Source organism: Moschus berezovskii, chromosome 19, assembly GCF_049115385.1.
Source record: "Moschus berezovskii isolate FMDL1 chromosome 19, NW_MosBer_1.0, whole genome shotgun sequence".
NCBI lineage: Eukaryota > Metazoa > Chordata > Mammalia > Artiodactyla > Moschidae > Moschus > Moschus berezovskii.
This window is the reverse complement of record NC_142478.1, coordinates 70,480,824-70,502,731: the sequence shown is the minus strand read 5'-3', so window position 1 is coordinate 70,502,731 and position 21,908 is coordinate 70,480,824. Positions and strand designations below refer to the sequence as shown.

The 21,908-nt window shown below is 54.6% G+C and overlaps 1 protein-coding gene across 1 annotated transcript in view; it reads left to right on the top strand.

The window, feature by feature from the left end:
* The window catches only part of MN1 (MN1 proto-oncogene, transcriptional regulator), a 48,614-nt gene extending 27,601 nt beyond the window's left edge, over positions 1–21,013 (top strand). The window contains exon 2 of the mRNA XM_055404504.2: positions 17,870–21,013. Within this exon, the coding sequence (XP_055260479.1) occupies positions 17,870–18,051 (182 nt within the window). The 3' untranslated portion in view covers positions 18,052–21,013. The remainder of the gene's footprint in view (positions 1–17,869) is intronic.
* Positions 21,014–21,908: the final 895 nt, after the last annotated feature.

Sequence of the window (21,908 nt, the reverse complement as noted above, 5' to 3'; positions counted from 1 at the left end):
GGAGGTGGATGTGCTCGCTTCGGCAGCACATATACTAAAATGATAGGAAGTGGAAGGAAATCCGAGCACAAGGGATGCGTGGCACCCAGCATCTCCACATCTGTCCAGGGGTCTGTTTGCTCAGTATCTGCCCTCGAGTGGGTACCATGGGGGCAGTGAGTGATAGTGACGTGGCTAAAAGGACCAAGGTGATGTCTGGGGGCCTGAGTTCCAATCTCGGTGCCCTCTTGTGTTGCGTGGTCTTGAGTGAGTCATGCTGCCACCCTGTGCCTCAGTTTTCTCGTCTGTGAAATGGGCATAGGAAGCCACCCGCTTCCTTGGGTGGCTGTGAGACCTGAGTGAGGCATTCAAGGTGCCAGTCTTCTCCCCCCTACCCCGCACGATGCCATGCACTTGGTCCCCAGGCCCCAGCCACTGTGACAACGACTCAGGCTGAGCTGAGCCTGAAAACGTCCCTGGAGCCACCTGAAGCGGAACTTGAATTCTTCCCTTGCTGGCCTGTGGCCTCCCTTCCTCCCTCCCTCTGAAACCAAAGCCCAGCATCTGTTTCCCCAGGAGCTGTTTAATATTCTGCCGTGGTAAAATGAACTCATTGGAGCCACCCGAAAACAGCTGAATGAACCCCCGGCACCCGGCGGCCTTTCAGAGCTGCTCTGGACCCCCCTCAGGCCTCGGGGAGGCTGGCGAGGGTAGCAGCTGTGGGAGAGGGGCCCTCTTTTCTTCCTGATGCCCCGGGGGAGCCTGTGCCCCTAAATGGGGCTCCTGGGGGGCTGCGTTGGGGGGCTGGAGCCTGGGGAGGGGCGGCCTGGGTTTCTCAGTCTGTTCGGGGGCCCATTTGTACTTCTTGGCTCAGAGGTTCTGTGTGTGAGGCCTCCTTGGGGAGGCCGAAAAAGCCAGGCCTTCCTTCTTCAAATTCTTCTCCTGATCCTCCCCCAACCCAGCTTCAAATGGGGCCCAGTGGAGGCAGGAAGCCCAGCCCGACAGCAGTGCGGCCAGGTGAAGGTGATGGTGAGCGTGCCCAGCAGCATCCTCGGAGCCCTCACCAAGCGCCCGCTTGTGTCAAGTGTCTTGTTTGACCTGTCTTATTGACTCTTCAAAACCACTGGGGCAGTTTACTCTCCTTATTCCCATTTGACAGATGAGGAAACTGAGGCCCAAGCTGGCTTGTCCAAGATCACACGGCTAGGAGGTGACCAGGCAGGGCTTCAGCCAGGGTCCGGCTCTCTCTTTGACAGCTCATAGGTATCTGCTCCTATTCCGTTCGGGATCCTGTGCCTCTTCTGTAAATGGGGGACCTGGGGAGTGTGTGGTCTAACATGCCCACCTCCAAGATTGTGGGGTGCTAAGTGATATCATCCAAGGAGCGTTTCACACAAGCATACAGTAGGCGCTCACTTTAGCGCTAGCCATTATCTCTGCTTGATGGCTTGGTGATGCCCATTGCCTGTTCTCAGTGCCCTCTCCCTTCTCTCCTGCCCTGGTTGCTTGCGGGAGGTGGGGCTCAGTGTTCACCCCAGCTCCCTGGGAAAGCCAATGGAAACAAAATGCTTCCAGGTAGAAGCTGAGTTAATTTCAGGCAATTATCCCTGATAAAATTAAGTATCACTTACAATTAGTCTTGGGCAATTTCTCTACCGAGAGGCAGTGAAGCACGGGGGTGAGAGCAGGCTGAGTTGGTGCTCGCTAGGCCGGGTACTGGCTTGTTGGTGGCTAGATGTGAACTGCCCCCCGAGTGTCCCCCTCACCAGGACTTAAACCCACAGTGGTGATTTCTCTCCAAGGTAGTGAGCCCTGCGGAGGTCCAAGCCAATGGACACGCACAGCCCCTTCTGCATACGTTACATTTGAGCAGCTTCAGCAAGCAGTACCAGGCTTGATTTTTCCAGCAGGTGGCCCTGCATCCATCCTGTCCTGTAATCTGCCTGGAAGATCCCAACAGTGGACCTCCAGAAACGGAACCTGAGGAGGTTTAGTGTTCTCTCCCCAGGGTTCAGGTCCCAGCAGTGTCACTTCCCAACTGTGGGCCTTTGGCCCAGAACACCTCCTTTTTCTGAACCTCAGTTTTTCTCATCTGTAAAATGGGGGCAGTTTTGGTCATTCCGTGAATTAAGGCAGGGGATTGTGGGATCCATCTGCTGTGCTGGCCAGAGACGACTAGGGGGAGAGTCTTGTGAATGGAGACCAGGGCTTGTCTTGGGTTGGAGTGAGGCCTGTGGGCTGTGCCCCATCAGCGCCAGGCCTCTGATGCTGGATCGAGTGTGACTGTCACTCAGTGATGATGGGTCTTCCAGTCTCCTTTTTCTCATCGTCTGGACAACAGGAAGAGTGATTGTGTTCCTTAGAGGTTGTCATGAGAATAACGGAAGGTCCTGGTGAGAAGTGAGGCTTGGGGTCAGCCACAGAGCAGGTGATCAATAACCTGGCATCGTTGTTATTATTATTGCTAATATTACCATCACTCTTCTTAGTCTTTAGTCACTGTATTTCCTGGCCTCTTTTTTTGAAGATTTTGAACTTGGACTATCCAGAGCTTTCACAGGGAGGGGATGTGGTGGGGAGAACAGGAAGCCAGAGATGTGAGTTTTAATCCTAATGTGACCTTGACCCATCGTCTGACCCCAGGGAAGTCACTTTATTTCACGGAGCCTCAGTGCTTTCCTGTCTGTGATTGGACCAGGTCAGGTTTACTGATTCAATGTCAAGTGCTAATCTGGTTGGATTAGTTCTGGCTGCCTAGAGCATTGTATCGAGAAAGACTCTGAGGCTGGGTCCGGGTTCCACCGGACGGAGTGCCAAGGCTGATGAGCGATGTCTGCCGTGAGCTCAAGAGGAAATATGTTTCGGTATGAGTCCCAGGTGGTTGATAATCCTGGAAAAGATGACCCCTGTGGCTCCTTCTGGCTCGAAATTTGCCTCCATCTATGGGAGCTTCCTGTGTGAGAGGCGATAGGACTTTCCTTTTGTGAGAGAGCCAGTGGTCACAGTGGCCACTGGTACAGATTGGGAGAGACTTGATGGATTATACTTCTGGACCCGCTCTGTCCAATAGAACCTTCTGCAGTGATGGGGATTCCTGGGGATTCCTGTGTCTGTGCTGTCCGGACGGCTGTGGTAGTTGTGAATGAGGAATTGATGTTTACGTTCTATTTAAATTTAAAACATCATACGTGTCGTGGCTACCATATAGGCCAGCCTGCTTCTAGACTCCTAGAGAGGCCCCCAAGGTCATCAACTTGTTATACCCCAAGCATGCCATGAACTCTGGCTAGGTCGCTGGGTGAAAGCCTGTTGCTTAGCAACAGTACCTGCCTCTAGGCTGCTGGAAACCACCTCTGCAAGAGCTTTGCTCAGGTGGGTGAGCTCTGCACAGGATGATAAATGCTCTTCCCTTCTGCTCCACTTTGCCTTCCCCAGGGCGCCTGGTTCCCCAGGGCTCAGACTTTGCAGTGGGCAAGGCCTGGCCTGGATCAGATGCCCCCCTCAGGCCATGACATGAAGGCCACCTTCTTCTCATCCCCGGCACCCCTGGGAAACAGGAAACAGGCAGGTGTTCCCAGACACAGAGTGGGCTGTTGCTGTTCAGTCGCTCAGCTGTGTCTGACTATTTGCGACCGCACGGACTGCAGCACGCCAGGCTTTTCTGTCCTTCACTGTCTCCCGGAGCTTGCTCAAACTCATGTCCATTGAGTCTTTGATGTCATCCAACCATCTTGTCCTCTGTCGTCCCCTTCTCCTCCTGCCCTCAATTTTTCCCAGCATCAGGGCCTTTTCCAATGAGTCAGCTCTTCGCATCAGGTGCCCAGAGTACTGGAGCTTTCACTTTAGCATCAGTCCTTCTAATGAACAGGTTGGATGGGCCAAGACCAAAGGCCAGGCGACAGCCTTTGGGAGACTGAGAATCACTTTTTATTCTTTCCTTCCCTTCTTCTCTCTTCCTTCCTTCCTCTCCCTCTCTTTCTGGCGTGGGGCAAAAGTAGCAAGCCTTTGGAAAACGGCTTGACTTCATCCTACCTTGGTCACTCCCTAGCTGTGTGATGTTGGGCAAGTCTCCCTACCTCTCTGAACCTGTTTCTAACGTCTATTAAAAGAATAACATGTGCACACAATGAGCCAAACCCAAGGGCAAACACTGAAAAAAAAGAAGAGAAAAGGAATAACAGCCCTGCCCTCCAGAGGTTAACAAGAGGACCCAAAACAGAGACGTGCAGGAAACACATAGAATGGTGTCTGGGATGTGGTTCCTTTCCCTGGAAAAGAAAAGAAAAAAAAAAGAAGTGATGTTAAAGTGTTGGCAGGTAGCCTAATTGATTCCCATGCCTGGTGTGAGCTTAAAGTGCATCTCAGAGGTTATTCCAACGGGTCCAGGCTCAGGGTCCATAGGCAGAAAGGGTGGCTGGTGGGGGCGTGGGTCAGGAGAGGGGGCCTCACTGGGTCATCTTCCTCCAGCAGAAGGAGATTGCTGGCATTTGTCCACTGACCCTTGAGGTTTTCTCTCCATTAAAGCCACCTGCATCTTGTGCCTTTCTCATACACCCGCGGGGCCTAAAATAAATGGTGAGGATTCTGACTTCCTCTTTGAAGGAAGTCTGTTGACTGGGTTGGGAGTCTGGAGAGTTAAGTGGATGTCACCCCTCCATTTCTGGACAGTCTGGAGGGAGTGGTCCTTCTCAGTAGATTTTGGGGAGGGGCAGTGGGCAGACCTCCTAACGAAGCCTCGCTTCTCTGTCATCAAGGAAACCTTGAAAAGCCCTTATTCAGGTCTGTCTGGAGGCCCAGGAGATGTGATTCGAGTCTTCCTTATTTTAATGATTTTTTTCTTAGCGTTTGTTGCAGTCAGTACATGTGGTTTGAGAGTCAACCATGTACCCGGTGCCAGGGCCACAGGGTTTTAAAGAGGAGAGTCAGGACTTCTGATTTCATGGAAGTCCCCTTCTGGGGAGTGGCCCAGAATAGGACAATTCTGAGAGGTCATGGTTAGCCCCGGATACTACAGTCTGGTGGGTATTGGAGCCCCCCGAGGGGCTGGAAGGGACCTTCGTGAGTAAGGAGAATGTGGAATTATTACTTAGGTGAAGGAAGTGGTGGTCCAGCAGGAGGGGAGAGCTGGCACGATAGTTGCCACCACTTGGTGACCGCGTACTGCAGATGTGGCTGAAATCTTCTGCATAAGAAGAGGACCACGTGCCGGCTTAGGCAGGCAGGCCCGGATCCTCTGACTGGGTCACACTGCTGCCCTGGGCCCGACCCTCTCTGGCCTCAGTTTCTCCAGTGCATGGCGCCAGTCAGTCCAGTCTTCCTAGAATCCCATTCTGTTTCCCCCAGAAGGTCACAGGGACAGGGGTCCGTGACCTCTGCCGTGGGAGGAGAGGCACTGAGTCTTAATCCTGTTTCTCCATACCTGAGACATAAACCAGATCCGGAAAAGGCTTCCAAGAGGTGGAGTGTGAGCGTTGCGAAATACGTCCAGACCAGGGAAAGTGTGACAGAAGGCGAGACTGGGGTCGGCTTAGTCACCTAGCCCCCACCCTGTGCCTGCCACGTCCCACGCTCCCTGCCTGGAAGGAATGCAGTGGCCCCCACCTGGCAGGTCAACCCCAGAGGCACGCTGTGGGCGTTGCAGGCCCTGTGAGAACACTCAGGGCCAAGCCAGTCCCCTCCATCACTCTGAGGCAGAGATTGGCTAACATTTCCCATCAGCCTGTAGCGCAATGTGAAGTGGGGAACACACACTTGGGTGGCTTCTTTAAGAAGACAGAGTTACCGGGTCACAGGTCATAGGATCGCAGGCCTGGCAGCGGGGACTCCTGATACGTACCGTGGGGATGGCAGCCCAGAGAGGGCCAGTGATGCCCCTGAAGTCACACAGCCGACTTCCTGGAGTAGGGGAGGAGAGCCCAGCAAGCAGGGAGAAGCAGGTTGGGGTTTGTTTTTAGTAGACGCACCTCTTCCCAGGAAGCCAAGACTGGACCTGCTGAAACCCCTGGGAGGTGGGCCTGCCAGACCAGGCACCCCAGGAGCGTTGGTCCCTGTTGTTTGGATGGGAGTGAAGAATGAATAGCCAGCTTCTCCCAGGCCCTGACCAGCTTCTACCGCTCCACCCGCCTCCCTCCCCGGGCCAAACAGATGCCATGGGGTGGCTGAAGGGATATAGACGCAGGTTCAGGTTCCAGCTCTCCACTGTCTAGCGATGTGACCTCGGTCCTCACGGGTCTGTCGTGGATATAAAAGGGATCAGCCAGAGAGAAGGTCCTGGCCCAGCCCCGGGGTGGAAGCTCTGCCGACCTGCCGACCAGAGCCCTCAGGCCCTGCCCGCCCAGCCTGTCACTGACCACTTCGCCCATCCCTCAGTCCTTCCCCGAGTCAAGGCTGAGCTGAGAAGGGTCCTCGGGGGGCCGTGAGTGCTGGGTGGCTGCCTGTCACTCCGGTCTGCTGTGGGCGACCCACCTTGCCTCCGAAAGCCCGCCTTTCTCCTCTCTCCCTGCGTTTGTGGATGCTCTTGAGAATGTCTTTCTCAAAAAAAAGAAAGAAATCTTTTTTTTTGTTTTAGATTTTCTTTTTTTAAATTAGAGGATAATTGTTACAGTATTGCGTTGGTTTCTGCCGTACAACAACCAGGAATGGACCATGTATGCACCATGTGTGAATCAGCCATGAATGCGCACGTGTCCCACCCTCCTGAACCTCCCTCCACCCCCCACCGCGTTCCATCCTTCTAGGCTGTCACGGAGCACTGGGTTGAGCTCCCTGTGCTATGCTGCAACTTCCCACAAGAATGTTTTTTTTTTTTTTTAACAACAACCCCTCTCCCCTACAAGCAGCATTTTTACTGTTTCTTTAATTTTTAAGTCAGTTTCTTCCATGGCCAGAGAAGGTAAACCAGGGCCACATGAATGGGGAGGACATCTCTGATTCCCTGTGGGTCACCGTGTGCGTTTTCACAGATCAGCAGCATTGTTGGCACACAAATACCTTTCTTGGGAGCATGTATTGAGTGCCTGCTGCGTAGCTGGTTGTTCCTTCCCTCTCGTGTGAATCTGGACAAGTGAGATCACCCCTCTAAGCCTTAGATCCAAGGATTGGCAAGCTTTCTCTGTAAAGGGTCTGAGAGTAAATATTTTAGGTTTGTGGGTTGTCCAACCTCTGTCACAATGACTCAGCCCTGACATTGTAGCATGAAAGCATCTATGGACAAAATGTAGACATTTGAGCTTTATTATGTGCCAATAAAACTTTATTTATAAAAACAGACAGTGGGTCAGACTCACCCCAGGGGTTGTAATATGCTAACGCTGGCTGGTTCTTCATCTGTGAAATGGGTTAAGAGAATAGAAGCTGCCCTCTAGGGTTCCGCTGAGGAAGGAGTGAGTTTAAAAGAACAAACACAGGATAGGTGCTAACTAGGTCTTGTCTGTTAGTTAATTCTATCAAATGTCAATCAGCCAGCAGCACTGCCCAGCCGGTATAGGATCTCATTTCACAGATGGGGAAATTGGGAAGCAGAGGGATCAGGTAACTTGCCCTCAACCCTTCTGTTCGTCAGTGGATAACCCGGGCTGCAGTTCTGCCCCTTTGTGCCTCAGTTTCCCCACCGTATCCTCAAGGATTCACTGATGTGAAAGCAGAGGCACAGTGATCACGTCCATTGTGCCGAGGGGATGTGGAAGCACAGAGGTGGAGTCTCGTGGGGGTCCACCCGCTGAGGCATGGCAGGGTCGGGGTTAGGACCCAAGCTGGGTTCCTTGGGGACTTGGGTGACAGGTGTCTGACTCAGAAGACGCCAGGGAGGAATGGCAGGTCCAACTGGACCAGTGCTCTCTCAGAGCATTGTTCTCATGGGGCTACCATCTGATCTCCATGCTTGCTTAGAGTTGGGGAGCAAGGGACCTCGTCTCCAATGAGGGAAAGAGTTTCTTAGTCGGGTGTCCTGTGTCAGAGCTGGGATGGAGAAGGTGCAAGCCTCTTATTAATTTGACAGATTCCTGAAGTTCCTCCCCCGCGTGGAAACCTTCCTCGGGTCTCCTTTGCAGGAACAAAACCAGACTCCTCTCTCGGAGTCTCCAGTCCTCCACGACTGACTCCAGTTGAGCTTTGCAGCTTCCTCTTCCTCTGTGTCCCCCACACCCTAAATCGGGGTCCCTGGGCTGGCCTCTTACTCTTCTGAAGCCGTCACGGTGGGGTTGGAGCTCCCCTCTTGCTTCCCTTTAGGCAGAGCTTTATAGTCATCCTCAAGCCCCCCTAGCGTGTCTCCACTCTGCAAAGTCTTCCCGGGTCCCAGGGATTGTCTCTGTTCTGCAGTTATGTGTTTTCCAGCGCATCTCCGGGGGCTCTCTGAGCCCAGCACCCAGCACTCAGCCGGGAACATGCATTTATTTGCTTGTGATGTTTTAGCTCGTCATCATGTCGTTATCACCATCTCAAGGACTCCCTCTTACCGGTGGCCCTCGGCCTGGTTTGGGGAAACGATCTTGGTAACCAGATATGGAGCATACCCTGGGTACTAGGCATTCATCCTCTCTCTGCAAGGCAGCAACGACCAGACTCAGGTTTTAGGTGAGGAATTGGAGACTCGGGGAGTCAAGGCAGCTGATCGTGGGCCACACAGCCCAGCACTGACAGTTTTGGCGTGTGAACCTAAGCTTCTGTCTCCAAAGGGCATGACTGTCCCTTCACTGACCCCCAAGCAGAGCCCTCTGGCGGGACACAGCAGCGCTATGGGAAGTTTCCTGGCCATGCGGGCCGCTTGCTACCCCGCCGACCCAATGCGGGAAGATCTCAGAGCTTCTCCGGTGGATGGGTGACCAGGGCAGAGGCCCCCAAGATTCTCCACCCAAAGCATCCGCATTTCAAACGCTTATTTTTTAAAACTGAGACTGTCACTGAATCTGGTTTCTCTTCCCATGGGCTGACAGCATCGTGGTTCTAATTCTTTAGAAACATGGGTGTAGATTTGTCTTGTTTTCTAAAGATAATGGTTGAATGACTTACTGCCCACCGGGCAGAGTCGGGGAGCCCAGCGAGGTGTTGGCCCTGGTGTTCCTTTGCCCCCGGTGTACGGGTGGAACACTGGGGCTCAGAGACGGACAGTGTCCTGCCCAGGGGCACACAGCACTGGGTCCAGTGTCATGGGGGGTTGTGAATTGTGGGTGAGAGGTGAGAAAACAGAGTGGGAAGCGCTGTGTTGGAGACAGGGAAGGAGTGAATCTCCAGTATAATAATCATAGTGAAGAAGTGAAGTGAAAGTAGCTCAGTTGTGTCCCGACTCTTTGTGACCCCATGGACTTTACAGTCCATGGGATTCTCCAGGCCAGAATACTGGAGTGGGTAGCCTTTCCCTTCTCCAGGGAATCTTCCCAACCCAGAGATCAAACCCAGGTCTCCAGCATTTCAGGTGGATTCTTTACCAGCTGAGCCACAAGGGAATAATCATAGAAATACTAACAGCAGCTACTATTCCTTGGGCACCCTTGGTGCATGGAAGTGTTTTAAGCACTCTGCTCGCATTGTCACCAGACTCTCCCAACAGCCCTGTGAGAAGAATACTGTTTCCCGCCCCATTCCATGGATGAGGAAACTGAGGCAGGGAGATGTGAACATCCCTGCAGACAACCCTGAAGCCCAGTGCTATGGATGGGCTATGCACAAGCAGCCTTGGTGTGCCCCCCTGTGGACGCTGTTGGAAGGAAGGTGCAGGCTGAGGGGTGGGCTCAGCGGCCCCCCAGCCTGTCACGTCTCGGCAGCCGGCAGGCTGGGAGAGGCCCGAGGGTGCACAGGGCTACATCCGTCACAGGTCACTGGTCATGTGGCCACAGGCGCCGGGAGGAGGAGCCCGGAGGAGATGCTCAGGCTGGGGAGAGGGGACACACTGCCCTGGTGCCCCCTCCTTTGGGGCTGGGGAGGGTCCCCGGAATTCAGCCCCCCACCCCAGTCCCAGCCCCCGCCTCCCCAGCTCTCAGCAGCCTGGTCCCAGCAATGCCCTCTCTGCTTCGCCTCAGTGGAGCCCTCGGCCAGTTCTCAATCTAGATGACAGCTGCCCTCAGCCAAGTCAACTCCAATTAATTTCCGAAGGCTTCCAGGGGCCTGGCTGAGCCTCTCCCCAGACAGAGCCGCCCCAGCGGCTGGAGCGAGGCCCCTTCCTCACACTCGTGGGGCCTCCCGATTGTTGGTAGGGGGCCCTTCCTGGCTTCTCAGGAGCCCCCCGTGCAGGGCCGTGTCCTGCCCGCCCCTGAGTCCAAAGGGGCTGATGTGGAAACACTCAGTCAGCGTTCACGGAGAAGTCACTGAATGGGGTCTCGGGTTTTGTCCTGGGCTGCTGTATCACGGGGGTCATTCTCAGTCCGTCTGTGTGCTTTCAGGGTCCTTTCCTTGAAAGGGGGAGCTCTGGTCCAGAGAGAGAATGGGAGGGAGGGGGGAGCAGAGGAGAGGACGAGGGAGGGGGGCGTGGACGAGAGAGAGACTGAGAGGGAGCGGGGTGGGGGTGAGAGTGATGGGGACGGAGAGGGTGTCCCTGCCCCTTGGCTGGAACGTCTTGCTTTCTCCTGTGACTCTGGCATCAGACAGACAGAGAGTGACCTTGGCTCTGCCGCAGGCCAGCTGTGTGATTGTGAGTCAGTGACGTTTGCTCTCTGAACCTCAGCTTCCTCCCCTGTAAAATGCCTCCTCTCCCTGGGTGTTGGGTTGGTCCAGTGAGATTGGCCCGAGGCCCGGTCCCATACGGAGCCCGAGGTCAGTGTATATCAGGGTGTCCCTTGCTTTCTGAGGGCACCTACCTCACCCTCCTGCCTTCACTGAATGTGAGTAATTCATTTAACTATTTCACAAATCTTTATCAGGTGCTTACTGCATGCCAGCGCCCAGAGACCATGGGGAGCCCCTTGGGTGTGTTGGCTCTGGGGAGTCTCTGTCCAGGCCAGTCTTCTCTGAACTTTACTGGTGGGAATGTTACCCCTTCTGCAGATGGGAAAGCAGAGGCTGGGGAAAATGCCAGGGACTGAGATGCAGACATTAGGTCATCTGATTCCCAAGCCTCCCCATGATGTTTTCCATCTTTGGTGGCCCGTTAATAAGGGGCTGGGAACTCAGGATTCCCTCTCTGCCGGGGGAGGTGTGTTGCCACTTCGCTGTAGCCGGTAGGGCGGTCGCTGGTGTGGCATCATTCCTGTGATTGTGGCTGGTGGCAGGGGTGCCATCTGCAAGCAGGGGGAGTTGGGCACACATCACCATGAGGCTGACAAGCCAGGTCGATGGTAGGAGTCAGCAGAGGTGAGGAGCGCAGTGGGGGAGAAGGGGTGTTCAAGGCAAAAGAAACATCAGGAGCAGAGGGGTGGAGGTGGGAAGGAGCAGGCTGCTGTGTGAGAGGCTTTATAGCTGAGAGATGAGGCTGGAGGCCCAAGAAGGCAGCAGGCGAGGTCATGGGATACTGGAGATTTTATCTTGGGGGCACTGGGGAGCCGTGGAAGGTTTCAGCAGGAGGTGGGGGGCTGTTCTGGTTGGTGTTCTAGAGTTTCTCAGCTGACTCTCAGGGAAGAGGGGCACGTGTGCCAGCGTGGAAGCAGGCAGAGTGGCAAGGTGGTCGCTGCAGGCAGGCATGGGGGGCCTGGACTGGGGTGGGAGCAGCAGGGCGGGAGAGAAGTGGGTGGTGAAGTTCGGAGGCAGGCTCTTCCTTCCCTGATGCTGGATTTTAAGCTTGGAGAAGACTGATGCCCAGCATTAGCCTGGGTGCAATGGCCTGGCCTTTCGAACTAGGAGCTAGGAGCGTCTGTGGGGGGACATGGATGTGTCTAGGGGCCCTAAGGGACTCCCAGGCTTCAGGACAGAGGTGCTGAGAACAGGTGGCTCAGCCCTGTGCCTTCCAGGCCTGCCAGCTCTGCTTCAAGGCCCAGCAGACCAGTCCCTAGCTGAGTGGCAGCTGTCACAGACACCAGCATCTCCCCCTGCCCCCACCCCCTGCGTCCCTTCCAGGTCCAAATAAAGGAAAAACCAAAATACATTTCCCTTTGTCTGAATCCGCGGAGGGTGAGCTGGTGAGCCGGGCGAGAGTCATTTGCTATTGTGTTCTGGGGCCCACACTGCTCCTTACATAAGCTTCGAGTTAAAAATACGCATGGAATTCTAATTTGCGTCTCTGCCTGGGATTGTACCCTGAAGGGGTACCCCAACCCCCAGCCTCGGGCAGGCAGGGGGCGGGGCAGGCCCCTGGCCCCTAAGGAGACAAAGAAACTGCCCCACCGCACAGGGCCGTGCCCGGCCGTACTAGCTCTGCCTGCCTCCAAAGCCCCGGGCTGTTCAAGTGTCGTGAGTATTATAAAAATCCTAAGAGCAGCTAACCTTTTCTGAGGGCGCATCACATGCTGAAGTCTTCACCCGTGGGACTGAACTTTCTCCTCCTCCAAGCCCGTGAGTAGTTTCCGGTTTTGCAGCCCAGGTTAGCACCTTGCTTAGGCCACACCCTGAATGAGCATCCAGGGGGGCCCCTGACCCGGGTGCCATCTGGGCTCTTGACCCCCATAATCTGGCCTTCCTTCTGGGGAGGGGTGCTGAAGAACAGGAGGTGACAGTCAGAAGTCCCCTCTTTGAGGGTTCAAGAACAAAGTGGTGGCCGTGGGTGCTGCAAGGCAGCACTTAAGCTGCCATGAGGGGTGGGGTGGGAGGTGGGTGGCAGCTACCACTCCCCAGAGTTCTGGATGCCTCAGCACATGGCCGACCCATACTGGGACCCATTCCCGAGGATACTGAGTGCAGAGCAAAGCAGTGAGAAGGCCTGCTTTGCTGACATTAGAAAAAGAAACTCCCAGCCCCCTTCCGTGGGCGGCACCTCCTGACGTGAAATTAACAAAGAGCCATTCCCAGGTGAAGACAGGAGCATCTTTTCCCTTCTCCCTTTCACCCCAGCCACGGCCCGCCAGCCCAAGGGTCACCCGGCCGTCCCCGTTAGCGCTCCGACCAGCTGACCCAGCCCTGCCGGTCCCTGCAGGGCCGGTCCACAACCATGCAGGGCAGTCCTCCTGGCGGTGGCAGGAGCGCTGTGTGCTAAGCACTTTACATGGATCATTTCACTTAATCCTTGTCCCTGCCTCCGTGACGGCCAGTCCTGTTATTTCCCCCATTTCCTGGGACTGAGGTTCTGAGAGCTGAAGGGGTGACGTGCCCGAAAGTACCGCGTTCTGCAGTCAGCAGGCCGCGATGGTTGCGGAACCCACCGGACTGGTGGACTTCCATCCATTATTCACGCGGTCACTTTCTGGGCACTGGCTCAAGGTTCTCTCCTTCTTCCCTTTGTGGAATTTACGGGATGGGGAAGCGCCGAAGACAAAGTCCGACGTGGCCTTGTGTCGGCGTCAGGGCGAGCCCGAAGCAGCTGGTCTCTGGGTAGGGCAATACCATGTCGGTGGCATTTAGGGAGGGGTGGCTGAGAAGGGGCTGGATGGCTCAGCCAGGGCTTGTGCACAGGGGGAAGGGGTGGGGAGAGCCTTCAGGGAGAGGATAAGTGAGGCGTCCCAGCTTCAGGCCCTGCCCTGTGCGTGCGGACTCAGGTGGTACCTTCCGGCCATTATGGTGCCTGCGTGCTCACAGTCATGTCTGATTTTGCGACCCCACAGACTGTCTCTCACCAGGCTCCTCTGTCCATGGGATTTTCCAGGCAAGAATACTGGAATGGGTTGCCATTTCCTCCTCCAGTGGATCTTCCCTACTCGGGGGTCTAACTCACATCTCTTGCGTCTCCTGCATTGGCTAGGCAGATTCTTAACCGCTGCACCACTTGGGAAGCCTGGCCAATTAGGGGGATGACCTTAAAAACTGCCCTTCGGTCCTTCCTTGCTGGGCAGGCACGCCATCCTGTCCTGTGAGCCGGAAGCCCCTCATCTCAGCCCCTGTGGCTGCCCGGGGTGAGGCACCGCGTGGTTATAATTTTGAGTTGATGCCACCCTTGCCTCAGGAACTGACCCCCACAGGCCGGGCGCCATCAGCTTTTTCTCTTTTATAAAAAATTTTTTTAGTAAGTCCATCCCCGCCCCCCATAATTTGATTTATTTAGTTAGTTTTGTTTGGGCCGGGTCTTCGTTGCTGTGCGGGCTCTTCTCTAGCTGCAGCGAGTGGGGAGTATTTTCTAGTTGTGGTGCACAGGCCTCTCATCGTGGTGGCTTCTCTTGGGAGGGCACAGATTCTAGGGCTCTCAGGCTTCAGTAGTCGCTGCACCTGGGCTCAGTACTTGCAGCTCCTGAGCTCTAGAGCACAGGCTCAGGAGTGGTGCACGGGCTTAGTTGCTCCTCAGCATATGGGACTTTCCTGGACCAAGGATCGAACCCGTGTCTCCTGCATTGGCAGGCAGATTCTTTACCGCTGAGCCGCCAGGGAAGCCCAGCTCTTTCTCTTGCATGGCCTCCTCCAGCAGCCTAGAGCCAGGCCCATGGGAATCAGCCCGCCTCCCCTAAGTTATAGATGAGGAAACTGAGGCCCTTCAGGAGGGGCCCAGAGGCCCAGGTTGGAGGATCTGGGGTTCCATCTCAGCCTGACCCTGCAAGGAATCCCAGGCTGAAAGGAGAGGGCGGCTCCCAGAGCTGGCGACCTGGCCTCGGGTGAGCCCTGGGCAGCTCCCTGTCCCTTGGGGCCTCAGTCTTCCCATCTGTCAAATAGGGCTGAATGTCCCTTCACAGTCAGCGTGCCGGGGGCCCAGCTGAGCTGAACAGGCCAGACCTGCCCCTCCCCCAGGCAGCCACTGTCTGATGGGGGAGGCCGACAGCCAACAAGAATAAACAGGGCAACACCCAGCGGGTTCTGCGGTGTCTGCCAGTGCCGGGCGCTGAGTGTCCCCAGGGTCTCTCCCAACCCTGGGAGCTGGGTGAGGGGGGGCGGCTTTTATCTCTGGGTCCTGGCGTGGGGGCTGGCCCGTCTGCTGCCCCCGAGGAGGGGGCACGGAGGGCCCCTCCCCGCCCCAGGCCGGGGCAGGCCCTGACTTGAGGCGGCTCCTGCAGGACTGATTTATCGGCAGCCCAGGGGAGCCGCGGTCCGAGGGCGTGTTGGGTCCCCCCAGCTGGAATGGACCCGGCGGGAGGATGAGTTTGGTCATGCTTGGGTTGTCGAAAACTGAAGAGTCATATTCTCTGCTCGAACGTTCCCCGTGTATACCAGACTCACTCACTTGTCCCGAGCAGAGAGGCCGGGAGACCCCCCCCCCCTACGCCACGCTCTGTGATGCAGGCGAGCCCCTCACCCTCTCTGAGCCCCAGGTGCCCCCTCTCAAGTGGGGAGGAGAGCCCCCCGCTGCTGGGCTTGCTGGTGGGTGGAATTAGATAATACACGGACGTGTTCAGCTGTGTGCCTGCCACGCCCTCATTGAATCCACCCCAAGGAAGAAGAGCAGCTGTCTCCGGTTTTGGTGCTCGGCGTGCGTTTGAGTTGTCTGCGTCTTGGGAAGAGAGCCTCTTTAGGAAATGTGGCCATTTGGAGCAATCTGGAACCATCGCTGAGCAAACCCAGCTCCTGTGAGAGTCCTGGCCCGCCTCTGTCTGCCTTTCTGGTGCGTCAGCCGCAGAGCCAGGAAGCTGGGTGTTCGGAGCTCACATCTGGGTCTTGTCTGTCTTTAGCTGTTGGAAGTTTTGGCAGGGGTCTCCGTTTCCTACCTGTAAAATGGGCACAAGCTTTGCTGTGTTGGCTCCTTGAAGTAATATGTAAAGTGAAATAAGGAACCCCTTTCATAATTTCTCTCTCCCCACCCTCTGATAGATGCTGCTTCTCCCAAATCCAGATCTTGCAATGCTCAGAACAAAATACCCCCAACGGTGTTAAGCAGCAGGGTGTCACTGGAAGCAAGCAAGCATAGGCTCAAGAGCAGAGATGTGAGGGCTGTGCATCAGCATGGCTGGAATCCAGGGCCTGCTGGGGCGAGGGGACCCTGAATCTGGTGTCTCTAGCTTCTTGGGGTCACAGCATCCCAGCTCCACCACCTCTAACTGACTTTGAAACCTTAGGCTCAGCTTCCCTGCCCACGAAATGGGCAAAGACTCCCATTTCATGGTCAGGGACACGCCCAGCTGGCCAATCTGAAGGAGGGGACCAGGCTTGAAGGCTTCTAGATGATTGCAAGGACTGCCTCCCCAACCCCAGACATGAATGACAGTCCCAGCAGCCCTGCCTGGGGATGTGTCTGTGTGCCAGGACACCTGTGACAAAACCCCGAGGGAGACAGCATGGCCCCCACTTCACCAGAGAACAGAACTGAGGGTCAGAGAGGGAAGTGCCAGACGCTGTGCGCACGGCGGTGGGGCCGGGATCCAGGCCGCAGGCTCTGACTCCAAAGTGACTGGGCTCTGACGCTGCTTTCCCAGCCTTACTGTCAGATGCAGGAGGAGGAGGTGGAGGAAAGTGCCTTGTTTCCTGCTGGAGTCTGCAGGCTCACCACCGTGCCTGGCACATAGTAGGGTGGCAGTGAAGGCTTCAAAATCTAATGAAGGAGAGAAGAGGGAGGGAATCTCCCCTCCCAGCCCCAGCTCCTCCCAAGAATGCAGGTCCCCAAGCGGGATGTCTTTGGGGCTTTGGGGTGGGGACCCCAAACCCAGTTAGTCACGCCTGGCCTTGGCTGCCTGGGCCCGTCCCTCTGGGAGGATTGTTCTCTGCAGGCCGTGGCTCAGCTCTCGGGGGAAGCCTCCCCCCGCCCACCCCCGGATCCCAGAGGGCGGGATGGGTGGGGTGACTCCTGCCTGGCGCAGGGCCCAGGCTGGGCCTGCATCGTGTGCTGAGGAGGGCGGACTGGTCGTGGAGTTCAGTATCTGGGTGTGCTCCCTCGGCCGGAGCTGGGCCCCCACCCCCAGTACCAGCTCTTCTCACTTTTGCTGAGTCAGAAGTTCACTATCAGTCTGTCTTCAAACCCAACTCTGCTCCTGGCTGGCTGTGTGACCTTGGGCAGGTCACCTTGCCTCTCTGAGAGTCAGGCTCTGAAAATGGACCGGTGAGAATAATCATGATTTAATAGGCCTCAGAACAGAACTATGGGTCACTGGGCAACAGTAAATTAGAAGTCCTCTGAATTGACTGCTCTCTTTCTTCCCTGCCCTAGGACTCCCAATTCCTGTTGTCTTCTAATATAATTTATACTAGGTGTGAATGGTTGTCAAATTTCCTTCCCCTCAAGGATGTCTAATCAAAGCATGGCTATGGGCTGTGCTGTTTCTGGTGCTGTATGACTGAATGAGAAGGAAATTGAAGGGCTTTTCATTGAGGGTGTAGAAGAGGAGTAGACTCCCTTACCTCTATCACTGAAAGTCCTTTCATGCAGCAGCTGGGGATGGGCAAAGGCCCTCTTGTGGTTGGGGAGTCCACACTCTTTAGTCTCTACTGCTTTGAGCAGTTTGGCATTTCATAAGCGGGTTCCCAGCACATAGCAGCCCCTTAGCAAATGTCTGTCTAGCAGATGACAGAGAATGGGTTATATTCTAGACCTGGATGATCCTCCCCACTCTTATTTAATTCATAGCATCTGATGAACTCCTACATATCCCTCAACATGCCTCCTCCAGGAAGCCTTCTAAACTTGCTTCAGGAGCAGTTAATCTTTTGGGAACTCTAGTCCATCAGAGATGGGCAAACCCTGAGTTTATTCCTGCCTAACTCTTCTATTTTCTAAGGTGGTGGGGAAAAACAGACCCAAGGCGGGGGGGTCTTCCCTTGGCTAAAGTGTGACAGCCCAAGTCAAAGGCAACAGCACGAGGATTCGAACCAAGTGGCCTTAGATCTCCTTCAACTGTCTTTAGGCATGAAAAAAAAAAAGGGCCTGGACTTGTCCTCTCTTCTCCCGCCTCTGCCACTCTGTCCCCATCAGGGCATCTTGCAGAATCAAGCAAACAGCTAACATTCTCTCTTCCTTCTTTCTCTGCAGCCCACGACCTCCCTGCGAACAAGGCCTCGGCACCCCAGCCTGGCAGCCACTTGCAGTGCCTGTCTGTCCACTGCACGGACGATGTGGGTGATGCCAAGGCCCGAGCCTCTGTGCCCACCTGGCGCTCCCTGCACTCCGACATTTCCAACAGATTCGGGACATTCGTGGCCGCCCTGACTTGAAGTGACAAGAAATACCCGCTCTCCCACCAGGCCCTCCCTGCCCCCTTTCTCTCTCCTCTCCCCCTTCACCTGCCCCCACCCCTCCCTGCCCCCACCACGTGAATTCGAGAGGGCCACTATTGCTGAGTGGGTGATTTTTGTTTTTTTCTAGGTTGGTACCTGCTTAGTGGCATATGGACCGGAAGGGGTTAATTTAAAGGGGAAAAAAAAAAACCCTCAAAAAATTTTTTAAAAAAAGAAACTCGTCTGCCACGGTATGTTACCAGTGTTAACCCTTCTGCAGTTAGCAAACTTTTGCTGAAGCATTTTTTTCCTGCTAGATAATTCTCATTTTTTTTTTTTCCTGTAATCTTGGCATACGTTTTTTTAGATGACCTCTTTCCTTGTTTTATTTTCGTGCTGCTGTATGTCCAAGTATTGTTATTTCATAATAAGGCAAGAGTTGCTTTCCTTTTTAATTCTCTTTTAGTCTTGTTCCTCCCCACCTCCTTTTTTTTTTTCTTTTCCCTTTTGCTTTGTTCACTGCTTATTAAAATGGAAATCCTGGAGAATAGTAGTTCTGGAATATTGCCGGGTGAGAGTCAAATTGTCATCACAATATTATATATTGACACCCAACTGTCATCAGTCAGGCAGGAGCCAAACAATTAATGCCCCCCTTAGGTATTCCGCCTGAGATTTTGTTTTGTCTGTTCCCTAAGAAAATAGACATATATATTTTCGTTCCTACAAACACACGCTCAGCCTTCAGCTCCGTTCTCTCTTTTGCTGGGAGCTGCCTTTCACTACGATGGAGGTGATGACGTGTCCAGCCCACTTCTGTGGGAAGCAGTTGGAATATTCGACTGTGGTGTTTTCTCTCCTTTTCTGGGCCTCTGCACCAATGCCCAGGCCCTGAATTTTCATGCTGTGCGAAGCATCCCTGGTCCACATCGGGATGGTGGCAGGCTCCCGCCTTGCTCTGGGCCAGGTCGGCTGGGTCTCGGGTGTTGGAGCTGAAGGGTCAGGTCTCAGCCTTGACCTTTCCCGACATTGGTTGCCAACCAGGCATCGGGACAAGAAGAAGTGGTTTCTGGGTCATTCCCCCACTTCTCCCCGTTCTGGGCCGCCCCCCATCCCTGGGAGGGACCAACACTTCTTGGAGGAGCTCGTTGAATAAAGGAGCCCCCAGTCTCTCTTGGCCAAGCCCCCTTTCTACCTCCAGCCTGTGTATCGTCTTTGCAGGAGTTTGCAGACTCCCAAGGGCTAGAGGGGAGAGAAAGGGACTGCAACTAGTGGCTTTGATTCTTGGGCCTTTTTCCTTTTTTAACCCCAGAGTCCCCCCTCCCGCTTTTACTGTAATCTCAGCCTGCTGCAAAACCAGAGCCACGTCCTGAGCGTCTCCAGAAGGAATGACTTCTTTGAACAGAGGTGAAGGAGCGGCTGGGTGAACAGGAATCCAGCGGAGGCGTCTTACCCGATGCTCCCAGAGCAGCGGTCAGCAGAGGCCCGGCGCGGGCAGGGGAGGCTTTCTTTGGGTGCTGCTGATGACTGCGAAGGGCTTGTGTGATTCACGAGGGTGGTGGGGGTGGCCCAGGTTCCAGGCTGGGCCAGACAAGGAGTGACTGATGCCACGTCATCCCAACCGTAACTCCTGCTCCTTTTCACTTTCTGAGCATCTTACTAGATGCTCCACTTTGAGCTTCACGCCCCCTCCATCCTTCCCCCGCTCCCGCCCCGTGTCCCCCGAGTTTGCAGACCCTACTTTTTTTTTTTTTTTAAGCAAGTGACCTGAAGGCTTTGAGCTCACCATACAACACCCACATTGTTTATTTCAAAGAACTGTTTAGCAAAGGGAGAAGAGCATCCAGAAAAACCTGGCTCTTTCCACTTCCCACTCCTCGGCTTTCCTCTTGCCGGCCCTTTTGGCTCGGGGTCTGAGTCTGGACCGTCCGAAATTCCTGCGTGGGCAGTTTGACCCGGGTTGACCCCGGCCCCTGCAGAAGGCAGGCAGAAGCAGGTGGTGTGGACTGATCAGAGAGAAGAAAGTGGGAGCTCACCCAGTCCTGCCAGTAAAGGAGAGAAAGGGGGAGGGAATGTCCCCTCCTGCAGTGGGCTGCAGGAGGGCCAGCCATGGTCTGAGCGAAACTCCACGCCCCCTCTGATTCCGCAATGTACAGCTGTCTGAGAGCGTCATCCTTTTATTTCTTAAACAGGAATGATTTCTCCTTAATTGCTTAAGGCCGGGGAGCCAAGTGTCTTGACTTCTGTCTTTGACTTTCCCTGCGTTGAGGCCATCAGCTCATGGTCCTGGCAACCTTGGAAACCCCTGAAGTTTTCAACTTTCTCGCTCCCCACGACCCCAGAATGGAACAGCTTTAAAAATAGCCTTAGGCAAAAGGATGTTATTTCACTAGATTTGGTTTCATGGAAAGAATAAAAGCAAATTAAAAACACACCCAACCCACGAGACTCCACAAACACTGGTAATCGGTACTGCATAGCAAAACTCTTCGGGAAAGAATATGAAAACGTTATTGCACATGTAAAATATGGAAACTTAACTCTGCTGTGTGTTAGGCAATCCTGTAATCTTTTTTGACTCTTAAAAGAAATTCATTTCTGAAATGCTTGGTTGGAAGACTGTGACAATAGCTCATGAAATTGAGTGTTATTTTTTTCTTTCTTTTTTTAAAAAAAATATGTAAAGTGCAGTCTTCTGTATTCATGCATATTGTATATACCTGTATATGTTTTCCTGAGCAGCTAAATAACAATAAATATGACGTTAATGGTGACTGCGGTACATGTGTGGGCGGGGCTTGCATTATTTTTCCCCATGGCCTCCCCTTTTACCTTGTGTTAGTCGTGTCCCACGCTTTTTGTGACCCCATGGACTGTAGCCCGCCAGGCTCCTCTGTCCAGGCATGGAATTCTCCAGGCAAGAATCCTGGAATGGGTTGCCATTCTCGTCTCCAGGGGAACTTCCTGACGCAGGGATCAAACCCAGGTTTCCTGCATTGCAGGCAGATTCTTTACCATCTGAGTCACCAGGGAAGCCCATGGGGGATGGGAATGTGGGTCTGGATGCTGTCGTGTGTGAGTGTGTGTGTGCGCGCGCACATGCCCATGTGTGCGTTGATGCTGTTCTAAGTGGGGTCACCTCAGACTCTCGCTGTGGTAGGGGAGGGGCAGCTGTCCTGTGCAATGTAGGGTAGTTAGCGTCATTCCTGGTCGCTACCCACTAAGTTCCAGTAGCATCTCTTCTCCTCCCCATCCCCTTGCGACAACTCCAAATGTCTCCAAGCATTGCCCCATGTCCTGTGCAGGATGTGACCCCCTGGAGCTGAGGACCACTGGTGCGGGAGGGCGGCAGGGGCAAGGGGCTGTGCTGGGCGATGGTCGTTATTTTAGGTCCCAGCGTTCAGATCCCAGTAAGCTTCGTTAACCTCGGGCAGGTCTCATAGGTGCTCAGCGCCTCCATTTCCTCATCGACGAGATGAGCGCTCATGGAGTCGCCTAGGAGACGGTTTGTATGGGCGCAGCACATGGGAGGGCTCCATATACATAAACTGTTAGCATCATGTCAATCAGCTCACGGTGCAGCTGATGGTGTTTTGGAGGTGGGCGGTTCTGCACGGGGGCTGCTTCCTTGGCAGCCCTGGGCCATGGACACGTGGTTTACCACACCTCCATTTTCTTATCTGTGTGTGTGTGGGTGTTAGCTGCTCAGTTCTGCCCGACTCTTGGCCAACCCATGGGCTGCAGCCCACCAGGCTCCTCTGTCCGTGGGATTTTCCAGGCAAGATAATGAAGTGGGTTGCCATTCTCTTCTCCAGGGGATCTTCCCAACCCAAGAATCGAACCCAGGTCTCCCA